General features: G+C 41.6%; 1 protein-coding gene across 4 annotated transcripts in view; it reads left to right on the forward strand.

The window, feature by feature from the left end:
- The window catches only part of taf12 (TAF12 RNA polymerase II, TATA box binding protein (TBP)-associated factor), a 50,803-nt gene that overhangs the window by 22,461 nt on the left and 1,562 nt on the right, over positions 1–26,780 (forward strand). For 3 of the 4 annotated variants that reach the window (XM_060847328.1, XM_060847329.1, XM_060847331.1), the window contains 5 exons: positions 10,397–10,648; positions 10,727–10,765; positions 15,329–15,406; positions 19,695–19,809; positions 26,562–26,650. In XM_060847328.1, coding sequence (XP_060703311.1) covers positions 10,397–10,648; positions 10,727–10,765; positions 15,329–15,406; positions 19,695–19,809; positions 26,562–26,650 — 573 coding nt within the window. The remainder of the gene's footprint in view (positions 1–10,396; positions 10,649–10,726; positions 10,766–15,328; positions 15,407–19,694; positions 19,810–26,561; positions 26,651–26,780) is intronic. The other variant, XM_060847330.1, reaches the window with a different exon arrangement.

Below are 26,780 nucleotides of genomic sequence, written 5' to 3' on the forward strand. Positions count from 1 at the left end.
TCTCTAGTGTCTAGTTTTAGTAGAAACTCCTTGTTTATTTCAATGAAACAACTTTTTTAAAGCATGTTAGCACAGATCTCATTTGGATGAACAAATTGTTACTAGACGTCCCTTGTTACTAGACGTCCCTTGTTACTAGATGTCGTCATACTTGCTGTTGCTGACTAAAATGCTTATTATCTTGAAATGCCCAGACAGGAAAGCAAAGCTTCTGTTAAATGATACTGTTACCAATAACTTTACTGTAAACACTGTAGCACAGAAGATATTGTTGCTGAATCTAAAATTAAGCAGCTGTCCATAAGTTTCTGATTTTTCTGTCTGGAGGCATGAGCAAGTAAATGGTCTCACTAGACAGAGGGGCTGCCTTCATTTTTTAAAACTGACTGGCAGGAATTAATCTACTGCTACACGTTGATGCAACTGAGGTAAGAGTTTTCATTCTTTCATGCTTGTCATGTCAGTGCAATTGGTGTGAATCAGCCAAAGAAGCGTAGAAGTTGAACTTTAATTTTTAGCAAACTTTGTGATTGTGACAATGATTTTTATCACATTTGAATTGCAATCTAGCCAGTGCATATTTTGAGTGCATTTTATGTTCAGTTTGCTAATTACACCCAAAATGGAAAATTGACTCAATCATCTTTATGACCATTTGAGTGTGATTTGGATGACACGGAGGATCTTGTCCTGTTGAGGGAAGACCTTCACAATACTGACACTCTTGGGCTATGTTGAAGCACAATTGAGGTTAATTTTTTTAAAAATTGTAAATCATGCTAATGTGAGAAATTAAAGTGTTGTAAAATGGAAGGTGCCTTCAAATCTTTGGTACCTCATGCCAATGTCAAAGACACTGCAGAATCTTGCAGCATGTTGAAAAATATAACCTTTATCATGACTGAACTATGAACACTGAATCCCAACATCCAAAAAACTGGTAAGACTTTTAATAGTACGTGAATCAATTCTTGGCTGTGCAAATATTCTCCTGGAAGCGAAAATGTGATTTAAAACTGTGCAGCACTCTGGGCTTTGACAAGAATTTGAGCAAGCATTGTGATGCTATCTGGTGACAAGCTACTGAGTTTATTCATGATCTTGACTGAGAAATCAAAATTTCATTTCATGACAGTTTTATTTTGTTTTAAGAACTGGATGATGGACTTTTTTTGTATTCCAATTAAAATACAAGTGTGCAGATTCGTGACATTTGACAAATGAATGAGTAATTTTAAAGATTAGAATAAATTGTTTATGTCTTGATTTTTTTTTAACACTTTTTTTCAAGATGGAATGCATGAATGTGGACAAAACCAAACCATTTCACTTGTGGTTTGGAGTTACTGATAAGTCCAGTTTCAATCATCAGGTCACATGTTAACCTGGCAGGGAATCATTTGGGTTTGAGATACTCAGTACAACTGGATACAGATGAAGACTTTATTTATCATGTAAACTGTTTTGCTAAAGAATAATATTGTATCAAAGGAATCTCCTTGTACCGTTTTAATGCAAACCTGTGGTTACCTTTTGCATAGCTGCTCAATACCCAAGTAACTTCTCTGTCTTAGAGTGGAAACTCATTTAGCTCTATTTATTTGAAATAAATCAGAATTTTTTAGTTCAGTGGTCTGAAATTTGTGACCGGAGTTAAATTAAGCTTGCTGCATTTACCTCTGGTTGAGTGTGAATCTAGCACTGACTGATTCCATTCATTGTGGCAATGTTAAAAGTTGAGCAGCTTAAATCCTGTCCTAAACAGCTTACAGACCCACAGCAGAGAATTATTCACAGTTTGGGATGCTTTGCCACTGCATTGTAAATGATACATCTGAGAAGAGATGCTAAATTAGGAAAAAGAATTGAGCTAGTTTCACAGAGAATTTGTTTGGAGCAGATATTAAAACAATATTTTCCTGTTTGAGGCTGAAGAGATATGTGGCACCAGATCCCTGGCATTCCATTCATTGAGGCCAATGTAACGCCATTCTTTTTGCATCCCTGTCTGCTAGTTTGCCCTGTTTGATGTCCATGGGTTTGGGGATTTTAAAATGGTTGCTTTTTAGTATCCCACCAGCCAATAAATTTTAGAATGGATTTAGCGAATTTTGAGAAGATTTGTAGCTCAGGTTGAGGTTCTGGATGTAGGTTTGCTCACTGAGCTGGAAGGTTCATTTTCAGATGTTTTGTCACCCTACTAGGTAATGTCTTCAGTGAGCCCCGGACAACGCATTGCTGATGATTCCTGCTTTCTATTTATATGTTTGGGTTTCTTTAGGGTGGTGATGTCATTTCCAATGGTGATGTCGTTTCCTGCTCTTTTTCTCAGCAGGTGGTTAATGGGGTCCAAGTCGATGTATTCGTTGATAGAGTTCCGGTTGGAATGCCATGCTTCTAGGAATTCTTGTGTGTGTCTGTTTGGCTTGTCCTAGGGTGAATGTATTGTTCCAGAAGAAGTGGTGCCCTTTCTTATCTGTATGTAAGGATACTAGTGAGAGAGGGTCATGTCGTTTTGTGGCCAGTTGATATTCAGGTATCCTGGTGGCTAGTATTCTGCCTGTTTGTCCAATGTAGTATTTGTTACAGTTCTTGCATGGTATTAGAATGTAATATCTGGGCTTATTAATGTCTACGGCTATTTCCCGATTAGGGCTATATTTGCACTCTCTGGAATAGCTCATGACAACTGAAGTTTGGGCATCTCTGAATGAAGGCATGTCATTAGAAAGGAGACATTTGAAACATTGGTTGAACTAAGGATGTTTAGGAACTGTCAATATATGCTAACTGTGGAAATGTATTCCATTAATTGCATTGTTGTTGCTAATCCTTGTACTTACAAAACTTTGGGAACTATACAATTTATTTTCAATAATATTTGTATGTTTGGTGCTTTTCATTTTTGCAGCAGGTAAAAGCAGTGTATGCTTTGTGCTTGGGATGGGTAGGGAGTGATTTTAAATTTGGAACATCAGAAATTGTTTTTACGGCATTGATTTGTGCTTAAGTAAGAACTTTATTGAATTAAGATAGTTATGGAGATGGGGATCTAAGATGGCAGCGATCTGAGAAGATCATACTGCAGAGCTTTGCATTGCAGCAGGAGCAGGACGGTCCTTTAACCCACCCAACCCAGGTCATCAGGATTTCTTGGGGCATTGGAAAGATTATGGAACCCCAAGGAACATTTAAAAATTGACTTACCTGTATTTTCAGCTGTCCAGAAATGCCTTAAAAAGGGAGGAGGAGCATCTGCAGCTCAGCCTGCAGCAGCTTCGGAGCCAATTACTCTCCAGAATCTGGTGAACCAGCTCTCGAAATCTCGCGAGATGTTGGGGAAACAGATTGAAGAGAAGCTGGCTCCAGTCTCTCTCATGCTGTAGAAGCATGAGCAGCAGCGGGGAGACCTGGAGAAGAGGACGGATGAGGTGGAGCACAGGGTCACAGTGGTGGAAGCTGATGCCAGTTCATTCAAGGAAGAGATCCAAGTCCTGAAGACGCAGGTTCATAATTTGCGTGACCAAGTGGATGATCTTGAAAACAGGGACAGGAGAAAGAACATTCAGATCATCGGTCAGTCTGAGGGTATGGAACGTGAGCGGCCTGGGGAATTTGTTGAAGATTGGCTTCCAAAATTCCTTGACTTGGAGACTGGCATGAGAGGATTGAAGATAGAGAGGGCTCACCAGGTCACAGCACGGAGGTCGGGTCTAGGTCAACGCACTCATCCTTTCCTGATGCGGTTCTATCATTACTGGAATAAGGAGAGAGTCATGGAGGCTTCCAGACTCCAGGGGAAGGATCCAAAGGCTCTAATTTACGAGGGGTCTAAGATCATGTTTTTTCAGGACTTTTCAGCGGTGGTGATCCAGAAACGAAAGTCATATGATGGTATCAAGAGAAGATTGAAGGAGCTTGGGATTCAGTACTCCAAGATATCCAGCAGTGCTTCGGATCACCTTAGATGGATCCATGCATCTCTTTGACACATCGGAGAAGGCAAGAGACTTTGTGGACAAACTAACCTAATTTAAACAATTGTAGTATGTATAAATATTGTTGCTTGGGTATGTGTTTATCATTCTGTAAAAGAAATGGAGGAAATCCTGTTGGAGCTTTGTTTTTCCCCTTTTTTTTCCTCTATTGATGATTTGGTTCAAACTATGTCTGGCGGTGGTTAAGATGTACATTTTAAATTTCTATGGGGTATTTATTCTTTTTAACTTGCGCTTGTGATGCGGCTCTAGCTGGGAGAAGTGAAGGTGGTTGAGATGGTTAGATGCCTATTTATGGGCACTTCGGGACGGGTAGTTGCCCCCTCCGGGCAGGGGATGACTTCCCCTACTCAGCGCTATTGGCACTTTATATGTTGGTTTGTTTTCTGATTTTTGTTTTTTTATTTTTAATAATTTTGTATGTTTGTTAAATGTAGTGGTTTTAGTTTATGTAGTTTTTATATTTGGTGGACCATGCCACACTAAGGCTCAGCAATTGTGGTTTGGGTTCCTCCTGTCTGGAATTTAAGTATTAGATAGGAGAAGGTGGATATTGCTTTGTTACAGGAGAACATTTGGATGACAAGGAGCATCTGAAAATGCAGCAGAATGGCTTTGACCGAGTTTATTTTTCATCATTTAATACCAGAAATAGGGGAGTGGCTATATTGGTAAGGAAAAATCTCTTATTTAAATTGTTGGAATATGTTAAAGACACATACGGGAGGTTTGTAATTCTTAAAGCCTTGATAAATGGGGAAGAATATGGCATTTTAAATGTTCATTGTCCCCCAGCTCATCCTCTTAAATTCTTGGTAGATGCTTTTTCTAAACTGATAAATCTCAAGTCTCAGCACATCATTATAGGGGGAGATTTTAACTGCCTCATGGACCCCACAGTAGACAGGCTGCCTAAAGATCCCTCGATACCCTCTGCACAAACTAAACAGTTATTGGGTTTGTGTGGGGAATTAGGATTGGTGGATGTCTGGAGGTGTCTCCACCCTACAGGTAGGGATTTCACGTTTTTCTCCAATCCGCACAGATGTCACACGAGGATTGATTTTTTTCTGACCCCTGCGGTAACCCTGGATCTGGTGGCATCCTGTACGATTGGTAACATTGCCATCTCTGATCATGCTCCAGTGTACCTCATGGTTAAAATTACAGTGGATTCAACATACTGGCGAATGGATCCCTTTATTCTCATAGACAGCAAGTTAGTGGAGTATTTCTCTAGGGAATTTTGGGCATTCCTAGACATCAACATAGGCTTGGTTGATAGTTCATCTGTTCTCTGGGAAACTGCCAAAGCTTATGCCAGAAGGTTAGTTATTTCATATTCCACAAGTAGGAAACGGCAGAAGGGCGAGCAGCAATGTCTCCTTGAAGCACGGTTGAAGGCAGCCAAGAAGGCTTATTTTGACAGACTCTCATCGGTCAAACTACAGGGGATTACGGCACTGCAGTCTACACTAAATTCTGTGCTCACGCAGACGGCAAAGAAGGAGCTGGCTTTTGCAAAGCAAAGGTTATACGAGCATAGTAACAAGCCAGGCAAGTACTTAGCATACCTTGCCAGAAAGAGAAGTGCCCCACAAACCATTACAGTGATTAGGGAAGGGTCTGGGAACCTAACGTGATTCTAAAAAGATTAATGTGGCGTTCCAGAGATTCTACTCTAAGTTGTGTCAGTCTGCGAATTGTAAGGAGGGGCAGGCCAAAATGGAATCTGTTTTTAGAGATCTGAAGCTCCCTGGTGTGACTCCCGAACAACAGTCCTTTCTCAATGCCCCATTATCAGATCAAGAAGCGCAGGAAGCGGTGAGGCAGCTTCAGAGTGGAAGGTGCCCGGTCCTGATGGACTTCCCAATGAATTCTATAAAGAATTTGTAAGTATACTGTCAGGCCCGATGCTGAATATGTTTAATGATTCATACAGTCATGTTTGTCTCCCACCATCTCTGCGAGAGGCCAATCTTCCCTTTTTTTAAGGATAAGTGAAATAATCTGGAAGACTATGCTTCATACAGGCCCATCTCGCTCTTAAATGTGGACTTTAAGATCCTCTCTAAGGCTCTTGTGTTAAGGCTGGAGACTGTGTTACCCTCTATTATTAAAGAGGATCAGATGGGCTTCATAAAGGGCCGCAGATCCTCCAATAACGTTAGGAGGCTGCTTAACGTAATTCGAGCATGCCAACAGCAGTCAATACAGGGATTGGTGATTTCTTTAGATGCAGAGAAGGGCATTTGACCGAGTTGAGTGGCTGTACCTTTTCTATACTCTAGACCAGTTTGGTCTGGGCGAAGTTTTCATAAGATGGGTTAAGGTACTCTACAGTGTACCTGTAGCTGCGGTCATTACCAACGGGGTACGATCAAGCAATTTTAATATTTCTAGGGGCAGCCGGCAGGGCTGTCCCCTTTCAGCATTACTTTTTATGTTGGTGATTGAACCGTTGGCAGAGGCCATTCGTGGGGATCTCAATATATCCGCTTCAGGAGTGGGGTCAAAATTACATAAGATCTCGCTGTATGCAGATGATGATCTAATTTTCTTGACAAATCCAGCAGTCTCAGTGCCTTGCCTGATACAATGCATTCACGTGTTTGGTGCTTTTTCAGGGTATAAGATTAATTTTGCTAAATCAGTGGCTATGCCTATGGGTGGTCTTACGAAAGAGTTGGCTCTTGAGAGTGATTATAGATTCCCAATTAGGTGGTCACAGGGAGGTTTTGTGGATTTGGGCATATTCATTACTCCAGTTCTGTATTGGCTGTTCAAAGCCAATTTTACTCAATTATTTGAAAAAATTAAACAAGATCCCCAAAGATGGGAGGCACTTCCAGTCTCATGGTTGGGTCGGATAGTGCTTATTAAGATGAATATTCTCCCTCGTTTGCTATACCCTATACAGGTGCTCCCCCTGATTTTCAATAAACAAACACTCAGGAGACTGAACAGTTGGTTCAGCTCCTTTATCTGGCACCATAAACGGCCCCTCATTAAATTAGCCAAACTGCAGTTGCCTCACAGATTGGAGGGAGTAGACCTTCCAGACATTAAAAATTACCAATTAAACTCGCTTTTGACCTATGTAAGTAATTGGGTTTGTGGGGACCCTCATTCAATATGGCTAGATATTGAAGTCTCCCAGGCAAGGTGCCCCCTTACCAGTTTGCTGTTTTTGGACAAGGTGAGGACAGTTAGGGAATATTGCCATAACCCAATAGTCATCAATACTGTTAAAGCATGGAGGGCAATTCGGCAGAGGGAAGGTAAATTGGCAAAACATCTTTGTTTACACCTTTAGTGGGTATATTTAAGGTGTGGATGTTTGCAGATGCAATATCAATCAAGTAGTCTGCTTTGTCTTGGATAGTGTCAGGATTCTTGAGGTATTTGTCAGTGGGTTGAAGCAAGGGAAATAAAATGGAACTTGGAATCAGATGATCATATGCAAAACTGAGACTTTTTACTTCACTAACGTAAGCCATGCAAATTTGATTATACCAAATAATTCTGCAAGTATCTTCCAGACACATTGCACATTTGATGGCTGAATACTGACTTGCTGAGCAGTTGGTATGTCAACTGTTTACTGGGGTAACCTTTAATTAATTTTTTTAATGTGCTTTTACATGCAAAAACAGAGGAACCTTTATTGAACTGAATGCTTTGCAGTGGTATTTCCCTTGACACTTACTGCATTTCCTTATGCTGCCTCAGATTTGGCACTCTCAACTCCTATATTTTGCACAGTAAACAGTAGGGTTTCCAGGGCAATTATTTTCTTCACCTAGAGTTATCCTTTCTCTCTAGTGCAGAGCAGTGTGCATCAGTGTGCTCCATATTCTCACCTAGGTGGCACCATTCCACTGTGAACTTTACTAACGAATGTTGGCAGACTTTATTTGGGCATGAGGAGTGTCCTAATTGAACCTCGTTCTGTCCTTGCCCAACCAAATTTACTCACTCAGTCTACTTCTGAGATAGACAGTTAGAGCCTCTGAGATATTTTTTGGCTTTTTCCTCAATTGCCGTTCTGCCCCTTCCTAAGACCAGGGTTGCTGAGGCTACTTTTTGTGCTTTTAATTGTAGCTTAGCTTAAAATGGATAACTTTTGCTACACTGCACATAAATTCATCAAACTCTTTAGGGCCTGAGCAAAACCATTCTTGAGTGCTAAGAATTAAGAGCTGAGGTGCATGTAATTATCGATTGGTGAGTTGGCTTGAGAAGTTGGTGAATCACTTTAATTGAACTAAAATGACCCCACTCCCCACTGATTTCCAAGCAGAGAAACACCGATTTATTCCAACTCTTGGAAAGGCAAAGACTAATTAGGGATAGGCAACATGGCTTTGTGCATGGGAAATCATATCACAAACTTGATTTACTTTTTTTGAAGGAATAACAAAGAGGATTGATGAGTGCAGAACAGTGGGCGTGATCTATATGATAAAAGCAAATTACTGCAGATGCTGGAATCTGAAACCTTTGACATAGGGTCAGTTAGACTCAAAATGTCAGCTCTTTTCTCTCCTTACAGATGCTGCCAGACCTGCTGAGATTTTCCAGCATTTTCTCTTTTGGTGATCTATTTGGATTTCAGTAAGGCATTCAACAAGGTTCCCTACGGGAGACTGGTTAGCAAGGTTAGATCTCATGGAATACAGGGAGAACTAGCCATTTGGATACAGAACTGGCTCAAAGGTAGAAAACAGAGGGTGGTGGTGGAGGGTTGTTTTTGAGTGGAGGCCTGTGACCAGAGGAGTGCCACAAGGATCGGTGCTGGGTCCACTATTTTTCATCATTTATATACATGATTTGGATGTGAGCATAAGTGATATAGTTAGTAAGTTTGCAGGTGACACCAGAATTGGAAGTGTAGTGGACGGTGAAGGAGGTTATCTCAGATTACAGCAGGATCTTGATGGGCTGAGATGTGGCAGATAGAGTTTAATTTAGATAAATGAGGTTCTGCATTTTGGGAAAGCTAATCTTAGCAGGACTTATACACTTAATGGTAAGGTCCTAGAGAGTGTTGCTGAACACAGAGATCTTGGAGTGCAGGTTCATAGCTCCTTGAAAGTGGAGTCGCAGGTAGATAGGATAGTGATGAAGGCATTTGGTATGCTTTCCTTTATTGGTCAGAGTATTGAATACAGGAGTTGGGAGGTCATGTTGCAGCTGTGCAGTTCTGGTCTCCTTCCTATTGGAAGGAGGTTGTGAAACTTGAAAGGGTTCAGAAAAGATTTACAAGGATGTTGCCAGAGTTGGAGGATTTCAGCTATAGGGAGAGGCTGAATAGGCTGGGGCTGTTTTCCCTCGAGCGTCAGAGGCTGAGGGGAGACTTTTTAGAGGTTTACAAAATCATGGATAGAATAAATCGACAAAGTCTTTTCCCTGGGGTGGGGGGAGTCCAAAACTAGAGGGCATAGGTTTAGGGTGAGAGGGGAAAGATATAAAAAAGACGAAAGGGGCAACTTGTTTGTGCAGAGGGTGGTACGGGTATGGAATGAGCTGCCAAAGGAAGTGGTGGAGGCTGGGACAATCGCAACACTTAAAGGCATCTGGATGGGTATATGAATAGGAAGGGTTTGGAGGGATATGGGCCGGGTGCTGGTAAATGGAACTAGATTAGGTTAGGATATCGGGTTGGCATGGATGAGTTGGACTGAAGGGTCTGTTTCCATTCTAAACATTTCTGTGACTCTATGACTCTAATTCTGAGGGAATGAAGGGATGTTTGGGTATTTGCTGTTTGTGCTTTTTTGTCTCAGATTTCCAACATCCACAAGGTTTTTCTTTTATTTGAAATTTTAAAACCTGATAAGAATCGCTAATATTACAATGTAACATGTGACAATCGTTAAGTTTCTCCTCTTAAGATCCTCATGCATCAGTACAGTTTCTCCAGTGAACATAGTTTGCAGTCATGTTTTATGTTAAATTGATAACTTCTCAAAAGATATATTATTTAATTATTTGCAATCACAATGAAGCAGTTAGATCAGTCTCCAGCCTGTTCCAATTGCACAGATGCAGTGATGCTGCTTATTTGGTTTCAGAGTTCAGATGGGTGATGGGTTTTTTTTTGGCTTTCCCAAATTATAGAGAACTGAGTCATAGTATAAGATCATAAATGTGCTTTATGAATATCTGAAGAAAAATGGTGTAACTTAATCCATGAACGAGCTTCACTCTGGAAACAACTTGGAACAAGGATTCCGAATATTGTAATATTGGTTTACATTTTTCAGACTTGGAGAGGAAGAATAGTGTAATTTAAAGTTTTCAGAATCTGACAATGCGTAGTAAATTAAAGCATAGATATAGACTGTTAACAAACAGCTTGTAAAAAAATTGCTTTCCTTTTATATTTTTAACAGCTGATTGGTCCTGGCCCCCACAACCCCAAACAGAAACAGGATTTGGAGAAACTTAATGATTTGAAGGCCAAAGCCCAACAGATTATGAACCAGTTTGGACCTTCAGCGCTAATAAATTTGACAACTTTTCCCTCAGTAAAACCTGATCCATCCAGCACACCACCTCCAAATACAATGGCTAATAGCACTGCTGTGGTAAAGATACCTGGAACACCAGGCTCAGGGGGACGTATGAGTCCAGAAGGCAATCAGGTATTTTAGCTCTGTGATTTGAATGTCATACTTTTCAGTATAAACTCTTCCACTCTTTACAGAAATTTTTCTTTGTAGAATTTATCCCTAACCTCCCGGTATAAAGATGAAGCAATGGTGAGTACAGCTATCATAATGGTTGCTGCCAATTTTGCTATACAGCAGTTGATAAGAAGCCTATGTTTTTATGGAAGGTAGAGAGTGACAAGTTTCGAGTCCCTGTTGGAACTTAACTCCCTGTTGCCTGCAAGATTAGGTGACTCACACATCTTGTGATACAAACCTTGTGAAGCTCACTCATATCAAGAAATGGCTGATCACAGTGGATTTTACAATACTTGTAGGCTTTGAAAACATCCCAGCTATAGTGCTGAAAACTTGTCCTCCTTGAAATAGCTCTTGGAGCTGTTATAGTCCATCTGCGACACTAATACAAGGGAAGCAATGGCCTTAGTGGTATTATCATTGGACTGTTAGTCCAGAGACCCAATAATGTTTTGGGGAGCTGGATTCAAATCCCAACACGGCAGGTGGGGGAATTTGAATTCATAAATAGGAATCTGGAATCAAGAGTCCATTGTTGACTGTCGGAAAAGCCCATCTAGTTCACTAATGTCCTTTTGGGAAGGAAGTCTGCCATCCTTACTTGGTCTGGCCTCTATGTGACTCATAACCCACAGCAATGCCCTCTGGGCAATTAGGGATGGGCCATAAATGCTGGTCTAGCCAAAAAAGCCCTCACCCCATGAATGAATAAAACATAAAAATTCACTCACCAATGCGAAAAGTTGTGAGAATCAGGACAAATTCAATCCAACCAGTTACCAACCATCCCGTCCGTGCTGATAGTTTCTGAAACGTGATGAAAATTGTCATCAAAAGTGTTATTAGTAGCAGTTCCTCAGCCCTAAATACCCATGAATGACTGGAATGCCTTCTACCTGGGCCACTTGGCACCAGCCCTCATTACAGATTTGGTGCAAATTTGGACAAAAGAGCCGAATTCTAGAGATCAGGTGAGAGAGTGACTGCCATTGTCATGAAGACAGCATCTGCACAGAGGCATTAAAGAATCCTTTTTTAAAAAAAAAAGTGGAACAAATTGGAAGAAACTGTGTTCTCGTTGGAGTCATATCAAACACAAAGGAAGATGGTGTGATAAATGTCCCTTAGTCTGAATGCTAGGACATTGCTGTAAGAGTGCCTCAGGGCAGTTTACATGACCCAACCATTTTCAGCTGCTTTAGCAATTGGCTCTATCATAAGGTCAAAAATCAATTTGAACACTGCACAATGTTAAGCAGCATTCATGATTCCTGAATGATACTGAAACAGTCTGTATCCATATATATCAAGACCTGAACAATACCCAGCGGGCCAAAGCCTGATCTCCATGTCGAAGATACAAGTCAAGAGGGATACTTCCTACTTGCCTGGCTGAGTGCAGCTCCAATGACAACCTAAGCTCATGGTCATCCAAGACTAGCCATCTCCTTGGTTGTACACCCTTCCGCAACATTAAGTATGCATTTACTCAATCACAGACATACCATGATCAGAGTGTACCATTTACAAAATGCTCTTCTACAGCTCACCAGGTGGCCACTTCTCTAAATTGCTTTCCAAATCCAAAGTCTCCACCACTCAATAGGACAAGTGTAAAAATGACACTTCTTGCAGTTTCCCCTCCAAAGCACAAGCCGTCTTCACTTGGAACAATAGTAATTCCTTCATTACCCAAATCTAGAATTTCCTCCATATCATCACTGAGCAGATGGATTATACTGGTTCAAGAAGGCAATCTACTGCAATCTCCTTGAGACAATTAAAGATGAACAAGAAATGCCTACTTTGCCAGAAACCCTAGATACCCATGAACAACTGAAATGGGAAGATCATATAGGATCTGTTCTGTTTTTAACATACAATTTTCTTAATCATTGCATTTCTCTCGCAATAAATTGGGCAAAGAGTTTTATTTCAAAATCTGATTGAAGATTTGTAGCTCGGGTATCCGTTGTTGTGGTTCTGCTCGCCGAGCTGGAAGTTTTTGCTGCAAACGTTTCGTTCCCTGGCTAGGGAACATCATCAGTGCTGTTGGAGCCTCGTGTGAAGCGCTGCTTTGATGTTTCTTCCGGTATTTATATAGGTTTGTTCTTGCCGTTTCCGGGTGTCAGTTTCAGCTGTAGTGGTTTGTATATGGTGTCCAGGTCAATGTGTCTGTTGATGGAGTTTGGGGATGAATGCCATGCTTCTAGGAATTCCCTGGCTGTTCTCTGTCTGGCTTGTCCTATGATAGTGGTGTTTTCCCAATCAAATTCATGTTGCTGGTTGTCTGAGTGTATGGCTACTAGAGATAGCTGGTCGTGTCGTTTTGTGGCTAGCTGATGTTCATGGATGCGGATTGTTAGCTGTCTTCCTGTTTGTCCTATATAGTGTTTTGTGCAGTCCTTGCATGGTATTTTGTAAACTACGTTAGTTTGGCTCATGCTGGGTATTGGGTCCTTTGTTCTAGTGAGTTGTTGTCTGAGCGTGGATGTTGGCTTGTGTGCTGTTATGAGTCCTAAGGGTCGCAGTAGTCTGGCTGTCAGTTCTGAGACGCGGGTATCCGTTTTTGGCGAATACCTTGTATAGATGTTCCTCTTCCTCTTTTCGCAGTTCTGGTGTACTGCAGTGTGTTGTGGCCCTTTTGAATAGTGTCCTGATGCCGCTTCGTTTGTGTGTGTTGGGGTGGTTACTTTTCATAGTTTAAGACTTGGTCTGTGTGTGTTGGTTTCCTGTGTACCCTTGTAGTGAATTCTCCGTTGGGTGTTCTCTCTACTAACACGTCTAGGAATGGGAGTTGGCTATCCTTTTCCTCTTCTCGTGTGAATCGGATTCCTGTGAGTGTGGCGTTGATGATTCGGTGTGTTTTTTCTATATCTGTGTTTTTGATGATTACAAAGGTGTCATCAACATATCTGATCCAGAGTTTGGGTTGGATTTGTGGTATGGCTGTATGTTCTAACCTTTGCATAACTGCCTCTGCTATGAGTCCCGAGATTGGTGATCCCATGGGTGTTCCGTTGATTTGTTCGTATATCTGATTGTTGAATGTAAAGTGTGTGGTGAGGCACAGGTCCAGTAGTTTAAGTATGCCGTCCTTGTTGATAGGTTCGGCCTCCTGTGTTTTGTTATGTGTGTCCAGTAGGTTGGCTATTGTTTCTCTGGCTAGGGTTTTGTCAATTGAAGTGAACAGGCACTGCGAAAAGAGGAAGAGGAACATCTATACAAGGTATTCGCCAAAAACGGATACCCACGCAACTTTATCACCAGATGCCTAAGAGATAGACCGAGGAACGAGGACATGCCACAACCAAAAGGACTAGCCACTCTACCATACGTCAGGAGCATCTCAGAACTGACAGCCAGACTACTGCGACCCTTAGGACTCATAACAGCACACAAGCCAACATCCACGCTCAGACAACAACTCACTAGAACAAAGGACCCAATACCCAGCATGAGCCAAACTAACGTAGTTTACAAAATACCATGCAAGGACTGCACAAAACACTATATAGGACAAACAGGAAGACAGCTAACAATCCGCATCCATGAACATCAGCTAGCCACAAAACGACACGACCAGCTATCTCTAGTAGCCATACACTCAGACAACCAGCAACATGAATTTGATTGGGAAAACACCACTATCATAGGACAAGCCAGACAGAGAACAGCCAGGGAATTCCTAGAAGCATGGCATTCATCCCCAAACTCCATCAACAGACACATTGACCTGGACACCATATACAAACCACTACAGCTGAAACTGACACCCGGAAACGGCAAGAACATCCATCAACAGACACATCGACCTGGACCCCACATACAAATCACTGCAGCTGAAACTGACACCCGGAAGCGGCAAGAACAAACCAATATAAATACCGGAAGAAACATCAAAGCAGTGCTTCACATGAGGCTCCAACAGCACTGATGATGTTCCCTAGCCAGGGAACGAAACGTTTGCAGCAAAAACTTCCAGCTCGGCGAGCAGAACCACAACAGTTTTATTTCAACTGCTGTGTTGGAGCTTGGATTGATATTTTACCAAAAACAAATGCAGCATTTCACTCTTGGTACAACCTTTAACTTGCAAAAGTTTGATTGAACCAGCCCATTGACAGATAAGTTGCTGGGCAGTACGGAGGCTCAGTGGTTAGTACTGCTGCCTCACAACACCAGGGTCCCAGATTCGATTCTGGCATCGGGTGACTGTGTGGAGTTTGCACGTTCTCCCAGTGTCTGCGTGGGTTTTCTCCCACCGTCCAAAGATGTGCAGGTCAGGTGAATTGGCCAAGCTGAATTGCCCATAGTGTTAGGTGCATTGGTTAGAGTGAAATGGGTCAGGGTTGGTTACACTTAGGAGAGTCGGTGTGGACTGGTTGGGTCGAAGGGTCTGTTTCCACACTGTAGGGAATCTAATCTAATCTACATGTCAGTGTCTGCATGATATTTGTAGTTACTTGGTAATTGATTAGGAGTTAATCTAAAATGAGTCACGCCATGGAACAAATCTCACTTCAAATTCATTAATTTGTTTTAAAGGAATATCTGTAATTTCAATTTTTATTTGAAGCGCCAAACCCGAGTTTCAAATTGCAAAATGTCTGCATCTTTAATTGTTTTGTTAAGGTGTTAAGCAAGAAGAAGCTACAGGACCTGGTGCGAGAAATTGATCCAAATGAACAACTTGATGAAGATGTCGAAGAAGTAAGTTTGTTATGCAAAAAAAGTCCAGGTCACGCTTCAGTACTATTTGCATCAGAAATGTAATTTCTGTTGAGAATCTCCTTTAGATGTTAGAGTATTGTTACTTGTCATTTCTTTGGGGTGTTAATGATTTTCTGTCACACTGTCTTCTCAGGTTGCCCATTGTATGCTCTCCTCCCTTATTCTTTCAATTGAAAGTTTTAAAGTCATAATGTGGATGTTAGCAAATTGCGACCTTTTGTTTGCGTTATCAGGTGTGACAATATGGTGATTATATTGAGAGTAATAATCCAGAGGCATTGGACAAATTGCCAGGGACATGTTCAAATTACACTGCTGCATCTGGAAAATTATAATTCAGTTGTATAAATCTGGCATGAAAAGGTGATATCAGTAAAGGTGTTTGAAGCAGATAGACTTTTATGACGCTTATAAAATCATGCTGTTACTCTGTCTGGCATACTTGTGATTTCAGACCCACACTGATATGTTTAACTCTAAACTAGCCTTTGAAAGGGCTGTGAAGTCACTCAATAACTTAGGCAAGTGACACACAATCTTCTTGCCAAAGGAAATTAAACTTGAGCAATAAATTTTGACTTTGGCAGTGACACCCACAATCATGAATGATTTTTTTTAGAAACACACACTCCTTCAGTCTTGATTTCATGTTTACACTGCTGGTCTTAGTTTTCATCTAGATTTCTCAGTCTATAATTGTAAGAGTTGCCATTTATCTTCAGTCCTTTTCCATGGAGTCTTCACTCTTTCAAACCAGCAATCCTTTCATCATGTGATACATTGAATGGAAGATGGGGGGGAGAGGTAGAGGATGGTATGTGTGTGGTGATAGAAAATATATAACGGTTCATTTAGTGGCTCATTTTTTGCTGCTGAGCCACTTAGACCAAACAGGTCCAAGTCTGTGTTCTCAGCAGCCAGAAAGTACATTAGCTTCCATTTCTGGACTATCCAAAAACCCCTGCTGGAAATAAGTGTATTCCCAATGGATGAGAAGAGTGATCAAACTTCGCTGTAGAGTCTGGTGTGGTCAGGGAGAAAGTGAGGACTGCAGATGCTGGATATCAGAGCTGAAAATGTGTTGCTGGAAAAGCGCAGCAGGTCAGGCAGCATCCAAAGAGCAGGAGAATTGACGTTTCGAGCATGAGCCCTTCTTCAAGAAGGGCTTCTGGTGTGGTCAAACAGGTTAGTGACACTGTGTAGAATCACTTAAGTAAGATATCAGAACATTGCCAATATTCATAAAATTACCTTGACTTCACTTTTGTATTAAATTGAAAACCTTTAATGAAACAGAATTAATGTTTTGAGTCTTTCTTCAGAGTGTACCAGAGGAAGAATTGTGGTTGGAGGCCAGAATAGGACTGAAACAAGAAATGTTCCATGTATCTCAAGAGACAGGCATAACCGGGGCCCATATGGGTATCCAAAGCCACCCCTTTGATTTCAAAGTCAGAGGAGTTAAAAGAGAAGTTGCTCAAAGTGAGGACAAACTAGGCCAGGTGGGGGAGGGTGGTGAGGGGCGGGTATGGTTCAGGCCTATTTTTCCAGGCAAAAGCAGAGAGTCCTGAGACCATCCTGATGGAGGAGGGTTTGTAAGACATTGCACATCCATGGTAAAGAGGAGGCGGCTGGAGCCCACAAACGCGAAATTCTGAAACTGGCGTAAAGTGTAGGCTGAATTGCAAATGTAATGGGAAGGGACTGGGCAAAGGGAGAAAAAATCAAGTTGAGGAAGCAGTAGATGAGTTCTGTGGAGTGGGATCAGGCAGAAACAATGGGTCTGCCTGGGCAATGCTGTTTGTGGATTTTTGGAAGGAGGTAGAAGCAGACTGTGCAGGATTGGGGGTATCTATGAGCTTCGAGGCAACGGTGGGGAGATCACCAGATCAAATGAGATTATTGATCATTTTGGAAGTGTCTGACAGCAGGTTCCCATTGCCCTTTGCAATGTAGAGGCCATAAGGGTCACTGGACTTAAAGCATAAACTCTGTTTCTCTCTGTGATTCTGCCAGACCTGCAAGTTTCTCCAGCACTTTGTTTTTGTATTGAATTCACCCGCTTTGATTTACATTTCCTGCTCAGTCCTTACTCTCTTTATTTCACAATGCTTTGGCCTGATTGGCTAAGGAGATGCATAGCAACATCGCTTTATCCATCTCTAGTTTCCAGAAACCTGCTATGGAAAGCATCATTGACAGTAAACTGGCAACGAAACGTCTCTCTCTGTATAAGGATAGTGAAGCGGGAAGGGCTGCAATTGAGGTGGAAGGTCATTATCGTACTGAATGGTGGAGAAGGCTTAAGGTCCCTGGAGTATTTCCAGCTTCTAGAGAGCGAGTTGTTTCTTAAAAGTCCCAATTCTCCTGCCCCACATAAAACTTGTCCAATCAGAAATCTATCCAATAATAACAACTTGCATATATGCAGCAGCTTTAACATAATGAAATGTCTCAAGGTGCTTGAGGAGACCTATTGATTTACGCAAACCTTTTTTTAAAATCTATGGAATGAGCATGGAGAAGTACTTTTTCCTTTAAGTTTAACAGCAAACAAAATTCAATATACCGTAGTCCTGCCTGGAATATAGTTATAATACTGTTTAAAGGGGTAGAATTTGTAGGGAGAGCTGTACCTACAAAGTAAAAAAAAATCACATGACACCAGGTTATAGTCCAACAGGTTTATTTGAAAGTACTTTCAAATAACCTGTTGGACTATAACCTGGTGTTGTATGATTTTTAACTATGCCCCCCCCCCAGTCCAACACCAGTACCTCCACATCATGATGACAAAGTAAAGCCAGCTTGTTTTGTCTGAAGTTAATCATTTAAAATAGATTAGAATAAGGTGAGAATGGGCATGGGTCTAGAATCCATTATGCATTCCTACTGAAGCCATTATGCATTATGTTTGACAAAGAACTGTGAAATTTGAACTCTAAATTGCAATAAAATATATAATTGGAGTGTGTTCCACAAAATGGAGTGGAAGTGAATTGAGAGCTGTTTAGGCAGGCTCTGAGCTGCATGTCTGTGGTTTGTCAGTCATTTGGAATTCTGAGTTTGTTGAAATGGGCCTGAATTTAAGTAAAAGGAAAATACGGTAGATGCTGGAAGTCTGAAACAAACCCCAAGAGTGTTGGAGAGATTCAGCAGGTCTGCTGGCTTCTATACAGAGAAACAGTTAATGTTTCGAGTCCTTTAATACTTCAGAATTCAGTACTTTTAAGAGTCTGTGAATAGATGAGACTAGATCTGTAAAGCTTATGTTACAGATTCTAAGTTTAGTTGTGCTAAGAATTAGTGGATTGCCCTCTTGTTTTAGACAAAATAAAAGTGAAATGACTTTTATGTGAAGTTAATCTGCTAATGCTATTGGAGGCCATCAAATTACACCTCTACGTTGTTGCCTCTCTCTGCCTTTCCTTCAATTTCCCTGATCCTGAAAGTGTTGTCCATATTTTTGATACCTTCATACCCAATCATTCCAATAAAAAGAAAAACTGCATGGAGAAATTGCAGATTTGGCAACATCTGTGGAGAGGCAGAGGAAGAAAAGCGTTTTGAGTGCTATTGGACGTTGGACTATAAACATTAATTGTTTTTCTCTGTCCATCAATGCTGCCAGACCTGAGTTTATCCAGAATTTTCTCTGTTTCAGATTTCCAGCATCCACTATATTTTGTCACTAATCCAACTGTTTTAATGCTCTCCTAGCAGCCTTGGAATTTACACCCTGCAAAATCTTGAAACTTTTTCCTGGATTCTAATCTGCACCAGGTCTGTCTAATACATTGTCTGTGTGTTTGCTGATTTACCAACACCCACATTTTAAAATATTAGTTTGAATTTTAAATCTTTATTGCAATCTCTTCAAAACTTTGCCCTTCCCTCTCCTTGTAATGTCCACATCCTATAGACGCTGCATGTTTGTATATCCTTCAAATATTTGGCAGTTCCGAAGAGGTCATATTGCACTTGAAACTTTGTTTCTCTGTCCACAGATTCTGCCAGACGTCCTGAGTTTCTCCAGCACTTTGATTTGAATGTATATCTAAAGTCGCAATCATATGTGATTCATACGTGATAAAGGTTTCATTGTGTACCGTGTTTGATTTGGACACGAGCAATATTTCAGACTGTGATATCATAATATTTATGAAATATCTGTAATTGCATGGCATCTTTAGCTAAGGACCGTACATTCCAGCTTCTGTTATATAGAATGCTCTAATCAAAAGTGATTTTGTTCTCCCACCTGCAGATGCTTTTGCAGATTGCTGATGATTTTATTGAAAGTGTAGTGAGTGCTGCATGTCAACTAGCGCGTCACCGCAAGTCAAACACACTGGAAGTAAAGGATGTTCAGTTGCATCTTGGTATGTTTTGAATAAACATTTCTAATCTTGATATTTTATAAAACACCACCCTGAAAATAAACTTCAAACAGAGATAATTATGAATTGCAAGTAAATACAAAACTCTTCCATTTTTATAGTGCCTTTCATGACCTGTCAACATGCCAAAACATTTTAGAGCCGATTAAATACATTTAAATGTAGTCACTGTTATAATGTAGGAAACAGTAGCCAATTTACACACCACGTAATCCCAAAAACACCATTAAGACCCAAATAATCTGTTTTTATTTTGTAGTGATTGTGGAATAAATATTGGCCAGGACACCAGTAATTATGTATAAGTGCTTATTTAAAGCTAGTAACCATTCAGCGAGAGTCTGATTAGAAGCTGTTGTGTTTTGCAGCAGTAAGGCATTGCATCTGTGAATTTATCAAGTTGTAATAATATCTGATAATGTTTACCAGTTTATGGAAAAACCATGAGTTAAGGCTTCCTCAAATTAGTGAAGAGTTTTATCTCTGATGGTACTTTGGCAGTTTCTTTTCCTAAAGGAATTGGTGAACCAGATGGGCTTTTCCAACAACCAGCAGTGGTCATCATTAGACTTGTAATTCCAGATTTTTATTGAATTCAGATTCCGCCATCTGCCATCGGAGGATTCAAACCCAGGTCCCCTGAACTTAACCTGGGTCTATAGATTAATAGTCCAGTGATAATATCATCAGTGTTGAGAATGTGTTGCTGGAAAAGCACAGTAGGTCAGGCAGCATCCGAGGAGCAGGAAAATCAACGTTTCGGGCCAGAGCCCTTCATCAGGAACCATTTCTGATGAAGGGCTCTGGCCTGAAACATCGATTTTCCTGCTCCTCGGATGCTGCCTGATTTGCTGTGCTTTTCCAGCAACATACTCTCAACTCTGATCTGCAGACCTCACTGTCTCCTAGTTAATACCACCGAGCCATCCGCTCCCATTTAAGATTAGTTATCTGGTTTAGAATAGAAACAAAGGGAAATGATTGATCAGCACCTCATTAAGATGTTTGGCATAATCCTCCCGAAAACCAGGTAATGGTTTGGTACCTGGCATTATGTGGATTTACTGCAATGATTGGCCTTTAAAATTTTGTAGTTTAAGATGTAGTGTAGCTGTCTTGTTTGAAAACAATGTATAATTACTGCTGCCTAAGCATCATTATTAACAATAATGATGACTTATTAGCAAGCAGAAGCACTGGCAGAATCATCTCAACATGATTCACTTTACATGGAGGACAATTAGTATTCAAAAATCGAGATATTTTTTAAAAATGGTTAAATGTTATAATTCTGACTTTATTTCTGATATTGTTCTGAGTTATTGGCTGATGAAGTGCTTGCTATTTTCAAGTTTAATTATTTGAGTTTTTAATCAGAATTTATCGTGATTTATGTTTTTGTTCATGTTTTACTTATTGTAAAGTTTTTTTGTTGAGAATGCATATTTATGGATTATGAGCAATGGAAAATAGTCATTTGGTCATGACAAGACTACAAAGCATTTATCATTGATTTTTTTGCAGCTGCAAAGGGGATTATGGTATGTTGTGGTTCTGTTCGCCGAGCTGGGAATTTGTGTTGCAGACGTTTCGTCCCCTGCCTAGGTGACATCCTCAGTGCTTGGGAGCCTCCTGTGAAGCGCTTCTGTGATGTTTCTTCCGGCATTTATAGTGGTTTGTCTCTGCTGCTTCCGGTTGTCAGTTCCAGCTGTCCGCTGCAGTGGTCGGTATATTGGGTCCAGGTCTTTGTGCTTATTGATTGAATCTGTGGATGAATGCCATGCCTCTAGGAATTCCCTGGCTGTTCTCTGATTGGCTTGTCCTATAATAGTAGTGTTGTCCCAGTCGAATTCATGTTGCTTGTCAACTGCGTGTGTGGCTACTAAGGATAGCTGGTTGTGTCGTTTTGTGGCTAGTTGATGTTCATGGATGCGGATTGTTAGCTGTCTTCCTGTTTGTCCTATGTAGTGTTTTGTGCAGTCCTTGCATGGGATTTTGTACACTACATTGGTTTTGCTCATGCTGGGTATCGGGTCCTTCGTTCTGGTGAGTTGTTGTCTGAGAGTGGCTGTTAATTTGTGTGCTGTTATGAGACCTAGTGGTCGCAGTAGTCTGGCTGTCAGTTTGGAAATGCTCTTGATGTACGGTGTGTGGCTAGTCCTTTGGGTTGCGGTATATCCTCGTTCCGTTGTCTTTCCCTTAGGCATCTGTTGATGAAATTGCGCGGGTATCCGTTTTTGGCGAATACATTGTACAGGTGTTCTTCTTCCTCTTTTTGCAGTTCTGGTGTGCTGCAGTGTGTTGTGGCCCTTTAGAATAGTGTCTTGATGCAACTTCTTTTGTGTGTGTTGGGGTGGTTGCTTTCATAGTTCAGGACTTGGTCTGTGTGTGTGGCTTTCCTGTATACCTTTGTGGTGAATTCTCCATTCGATGTTCTCTGTACCATCACGTCTAGGAATGGGAGTTGGTTGTCTTTTTCTTCCTGGTAAAAACAATGACTGCAGATGCTGGAAACCAGATTCTGGATCAGTGGTGCTGAAAGAGCACAGCAGTTCAGGCAGCATCCAAAGTGCAGCGCAATCGATGTTTCTTCCTCTCTAGTGAATCGGATTCCTGTGAGTTTGGCGTTAATGATCCGGTGTGTACACGAGAATGCACACTCGGGAACAATGGACTGACAGAAGAGACACAACAAACAGTTAGACAAAGTACCGTACCTCTGATAACAAGGAAAAGACAAACACATAACCTCAACCCCTAGGAGAGGGAAGCACTAAAATCACTAAGAAATGATAAGAACATAATCATACTACCAGCAGACAAAGGCAGAATGACGGTCATCCTGGACAAATCAGATTACATCCAAAAAGCGCAAAAACTACTTGCAGATACCAACACCTACCAAAAGAGGGAGTTTGACCCCACCCCACAGCTCACCAATAAGATAAACAACACGCTGAGGAACATACAAAAAAACGGACAGATAACCAGGTTTGACCTACAGAGAATGAAACCTGAAAGCAACAACACCCCCAGATTCTATGGACTACCTAAAGTGCACAAACCAGACATCCCACTCAGACCCATAGTATCACTACCAGGGACACCATCTCACAAACTGGCTAAAGAACTACAGCAGAAACTGAAACACCTGATCAGCGGATCCAGACACACTATACAGTCAACACAGGATTCTTGGACATCATCAGAAATAGACAAGGAAGAAACAATGGTCTCATTCGATGTAACGGCACTGTTCACCTCTATCGACAAAACCCTTTATACCTGATGAAGGGCTTTTGCCCGAAACATCAATTTCGCTGCTCCTTGGATGCTGCCTGAACTGCTGTGCTCTTCCAGCACCACTAATCCAGAATCTGGTTTCCACCATCTGCAGTCATTGTTTTTACCCAGAGAAACAATAGCCAACCTGCTGGACATACAGAACAGACAACAGGACGTTGAACCTATCAACATACTCAAACTACTGGACCTGTGCCTCTCAACACACTTCACATTCAACAACCAAATATATGAACAAATCAATGGCACACCCATGGGTTCACCCATCTCTGGACTCATAGCAGAAGCAGTAATGTAAAAGTTAGAACAAACAGTCTTACCACAAATTCAACCCAAACTCTGGGTCAGATATGTAGATGATACCTTTGTAATCATTAAAAACACAGAAATAAAGAGAACACACCAGATCATCAACGCCACACTCGCAGGAATCCGATTCACTTGAGATGAAGAAAAAGACAACCAGCTCCCATTCCTAGACGTGATGGTACAGAGAACATCGAATGGAGAATTCACCACAAAGGTATACAGGAAAGCCACACACACAGACCAACTCCTGAACTATGAAAGCAACCATCCCAACACACACAAAATAAGTTGCATCAGGACACTATTCAAAAGGGCCACAACACACTGCAGCACACCAGAACTGCAAAAAGAGGAAGAAGAACACCTATAAATGTATTCCCCAAAAACGGATACCGCGCAATTTCATCAACGGATGCCTAAGGGAAAGACAACGTAACGAGGACATGCCGCAACCCAAAGGACTAGCCACACTACCATACATCAGGAGCATTCTGAACTGACAGCCAGACTACTGCGACCACTAGGACTCATAACAGCACACAAACCAACAGCCACTCTCAGACAACTCACAAGAACGAAGGACCCGATACCCAGCATGAGCAAAACCAATGTAGTGTACAAAATCCCATGCAAGGACTGCACAAAACACTACATAGGACAAACAGGAAGACAGCTAACAATCTGCATCCATGAACACCAACTAGCCACGAAACGACACAACCAGCTATCCCTAGTAGCCCCACACGCAGATGACAGGCAACATGAATTCGACTGGGACAACACTACTATTATAGGACAAGCCAAACAGAGAACAGCCAGGGAATTCCTAGTGGCATGGCACTCATCCACAGATTCAATCAATAAGCACATCGACCTGGACACAATATACCGACCATTACAACGGACAGCTGGAACTGACAACTGGAAGCGGCAGCTTCAAACCACTATAAATGCCGGAGGAAATATCACAGAAGCGCTTCACAGGAGGCTCCCAAGCACTGAGGATGTCACCTTGACAGGGGACGAAACGTCTGCAACACAAATTCCCAGCTCGGCGAACAGAACCACAACAACGAGCACCCGAGCTACAAATCTTCTCACAAACTTTGAAGATTATGGTATATTTGTTGCTGACAAAGACGCAAGTGACTTGGGAAAGCAATGTAACACAGATTTATTTCTTTATTGGTGGAGCAAACAGACAAAAAGGTCCTATGAATCTATTCTGTCTTTACTCAGTCCAGAGACTTGCTAAGCAATAGGTGGTTAGAGTGGTGCTGAAAAAGCACAGCAGGTCAGGCAGCATCAGAGGAGCAGGAGAATCGACGTTTCGTGCATAAGTCCTTCAGGAATGAGGTCTAATTCCTGATGAAGGGCTTTTGCCCGAAACATCCATTTTCCTGCTCCTCGGATGCTGCCTGACCTGCTGTACTTTTCCAGCATCACTCTAATCTAGACTCTGATCTCCATCATCTGCAGTCCCCACTTTCGCCTAAGCAATGGGTGGTGCACACTTTGAAGCTGTGGGCAATCATAGAGTCCTACAGCCCAGAGACAGGCCCTGTGGCACAAATTGGTCCATGCTGACCAAAATGTCCATTTCCCTGCACTTGGCCCATATCCTTCTAAACCTTTCCTATCCATGTATTTTTCCAAATGCTTTTTAAATGTTAATGTACCTGTCTCAACCACTTCTGCTGGCAGCTCATTCCATATGCATGCCACCCTCTGTGTAAAAGAGTTGCCCCTCAGGTTCACTTTTTTTCACCCCCTAACCCTAAAATAATGCCCTGTAGTCCTTGATTCCCCAACCCTGGGCAAAAGACTGGGTGCATTCACCCTATCCATGCCTCTCATGATCTTTATACACTCTTTTATAAGAACCCCCAGCCCCTCCCCCACTCCTGTCAGTTTGTTACGCTCTAAACAAAAAGTCTTAATTTGATCAATCTCTCCCTAAAACCCAGACCCATGAGTCCTGGCAACATCCTTGTAAATTTCTTCTGCATTCTTTCTGTTTTAATAACATCTTTCCTATAGCAGGTGACCAAAACTGAACATAATACTCCCAAGTGTGGCCTCACCAACACCCTGTATAAGATATCTGTTCAATGTTAACTTTCCAATTTCTGTACTCAGTGCCCTTGCTGATGAAGGCCATTGTGCCAAAATCTGCCTTCACTGCCCTGTCTCCTTGTGGCTCCACGTTCAGAGAACCATGTGCCTGAATTCCCACATCCCTCTGTTCCATTACATTCCATCATGAAACAACTGCCTTGATTTCACGTTTGGCATGGTGGCTCAGTGGTTAGCACTGCTGCCTCTCTAGCACCCCGACCCGGGTTGGATTCCAGCCTCGGGCGACTGTCTGTGTGGAGTTTCCACATTTTCTCCGTGTCTGCATGGGTTTCCTCCGGGTATTGCAAGTTTTTTCCCACAGTCCAAAGATGTGCTAGTTTAGGTGTAGTGGCTATGCTAAATTGCCCATAGTGTTCAGGCATGTGTAGGTTAGGTGCATTAGAGAAGGGTAAGTATAGGATAGTAGGGGAATGTGTCTGAGTGGATTACTCTTTGAAGGGACAGTGTGGACTTGTTGGACCGAAGGGCCTGTTTCCACACTAGGGGATTCTATGAAAATGCATGACCTCACTTAACTATATTAACATTGTCTCCAAAAAAGATTACGAAGATGTAATGCTGTCTCTGTAGGAGTCAAGAGCTTTGAGCTGAAAGCACAATGTTCTGTTTCTCATCTGAATTTGAAACCTGATCTGAAGTTTTTCTATAATTCTGTGACCTACAGCAACGTGATCTCATCAACAAGAAACCAAAGGGTGTTTGGGATGGTCTTCAGAGGGTCAGTTTGGAACCGATGGGCCAAATGACCTGCTTCCACACTGTAGAGATTCTGAGTCTGAAGTTTCTCCTCTTCTAGTTAACAATTGTAAAGAGAAGCAAACTAATTCTGGTGATGAAATAAGACATTGACACCTCTGGTCTGGCTTGTGGTGTAGTCAGGTTTGATTTCCAGTGCACTGCTTCCACCAGAGTTGTGAGAGAATCTTATTCTCAGAGACACTAAAAAATTGGTAAGGAAATATATCTACTTTTCTTTTGCACAGAACGCCAGTGGAACATGTGGATACCAGGATTTGGTTCAGATGAAATTAGGCCGTATAAAAAGGCCTGCACAACAGAAGCTCACAAACAGGTTAGAAGTTTGGCTTCTTCAAAATGTACTTTAATACAGTGTGAAAACTTTACTTTTCTGCAGTAATCATTATTAGCCGATAACATAGTGACACTTGGACCATTTCTTAATCAGGTAGGCAGACCACATT

The sequence above is a fragment of the Hemiscyllium ocellatum genome, chromosome 30, assembly GCF_020745735.1.
Source record: "Hemiscyllium ocellatum isolate sHemOce1 chromosome 30, sHemOce1.pat.X.cur, whole genome shotgun sequence".
NCBI classification, from domain to species: domain Eukaryota; kingdom Metazoa; phylum Chordata; class Chondrichthyes; order Orectolobiformes; family Hemiscylliidae; genus Hemiscyllium; species Hemiscyllium ocellatum.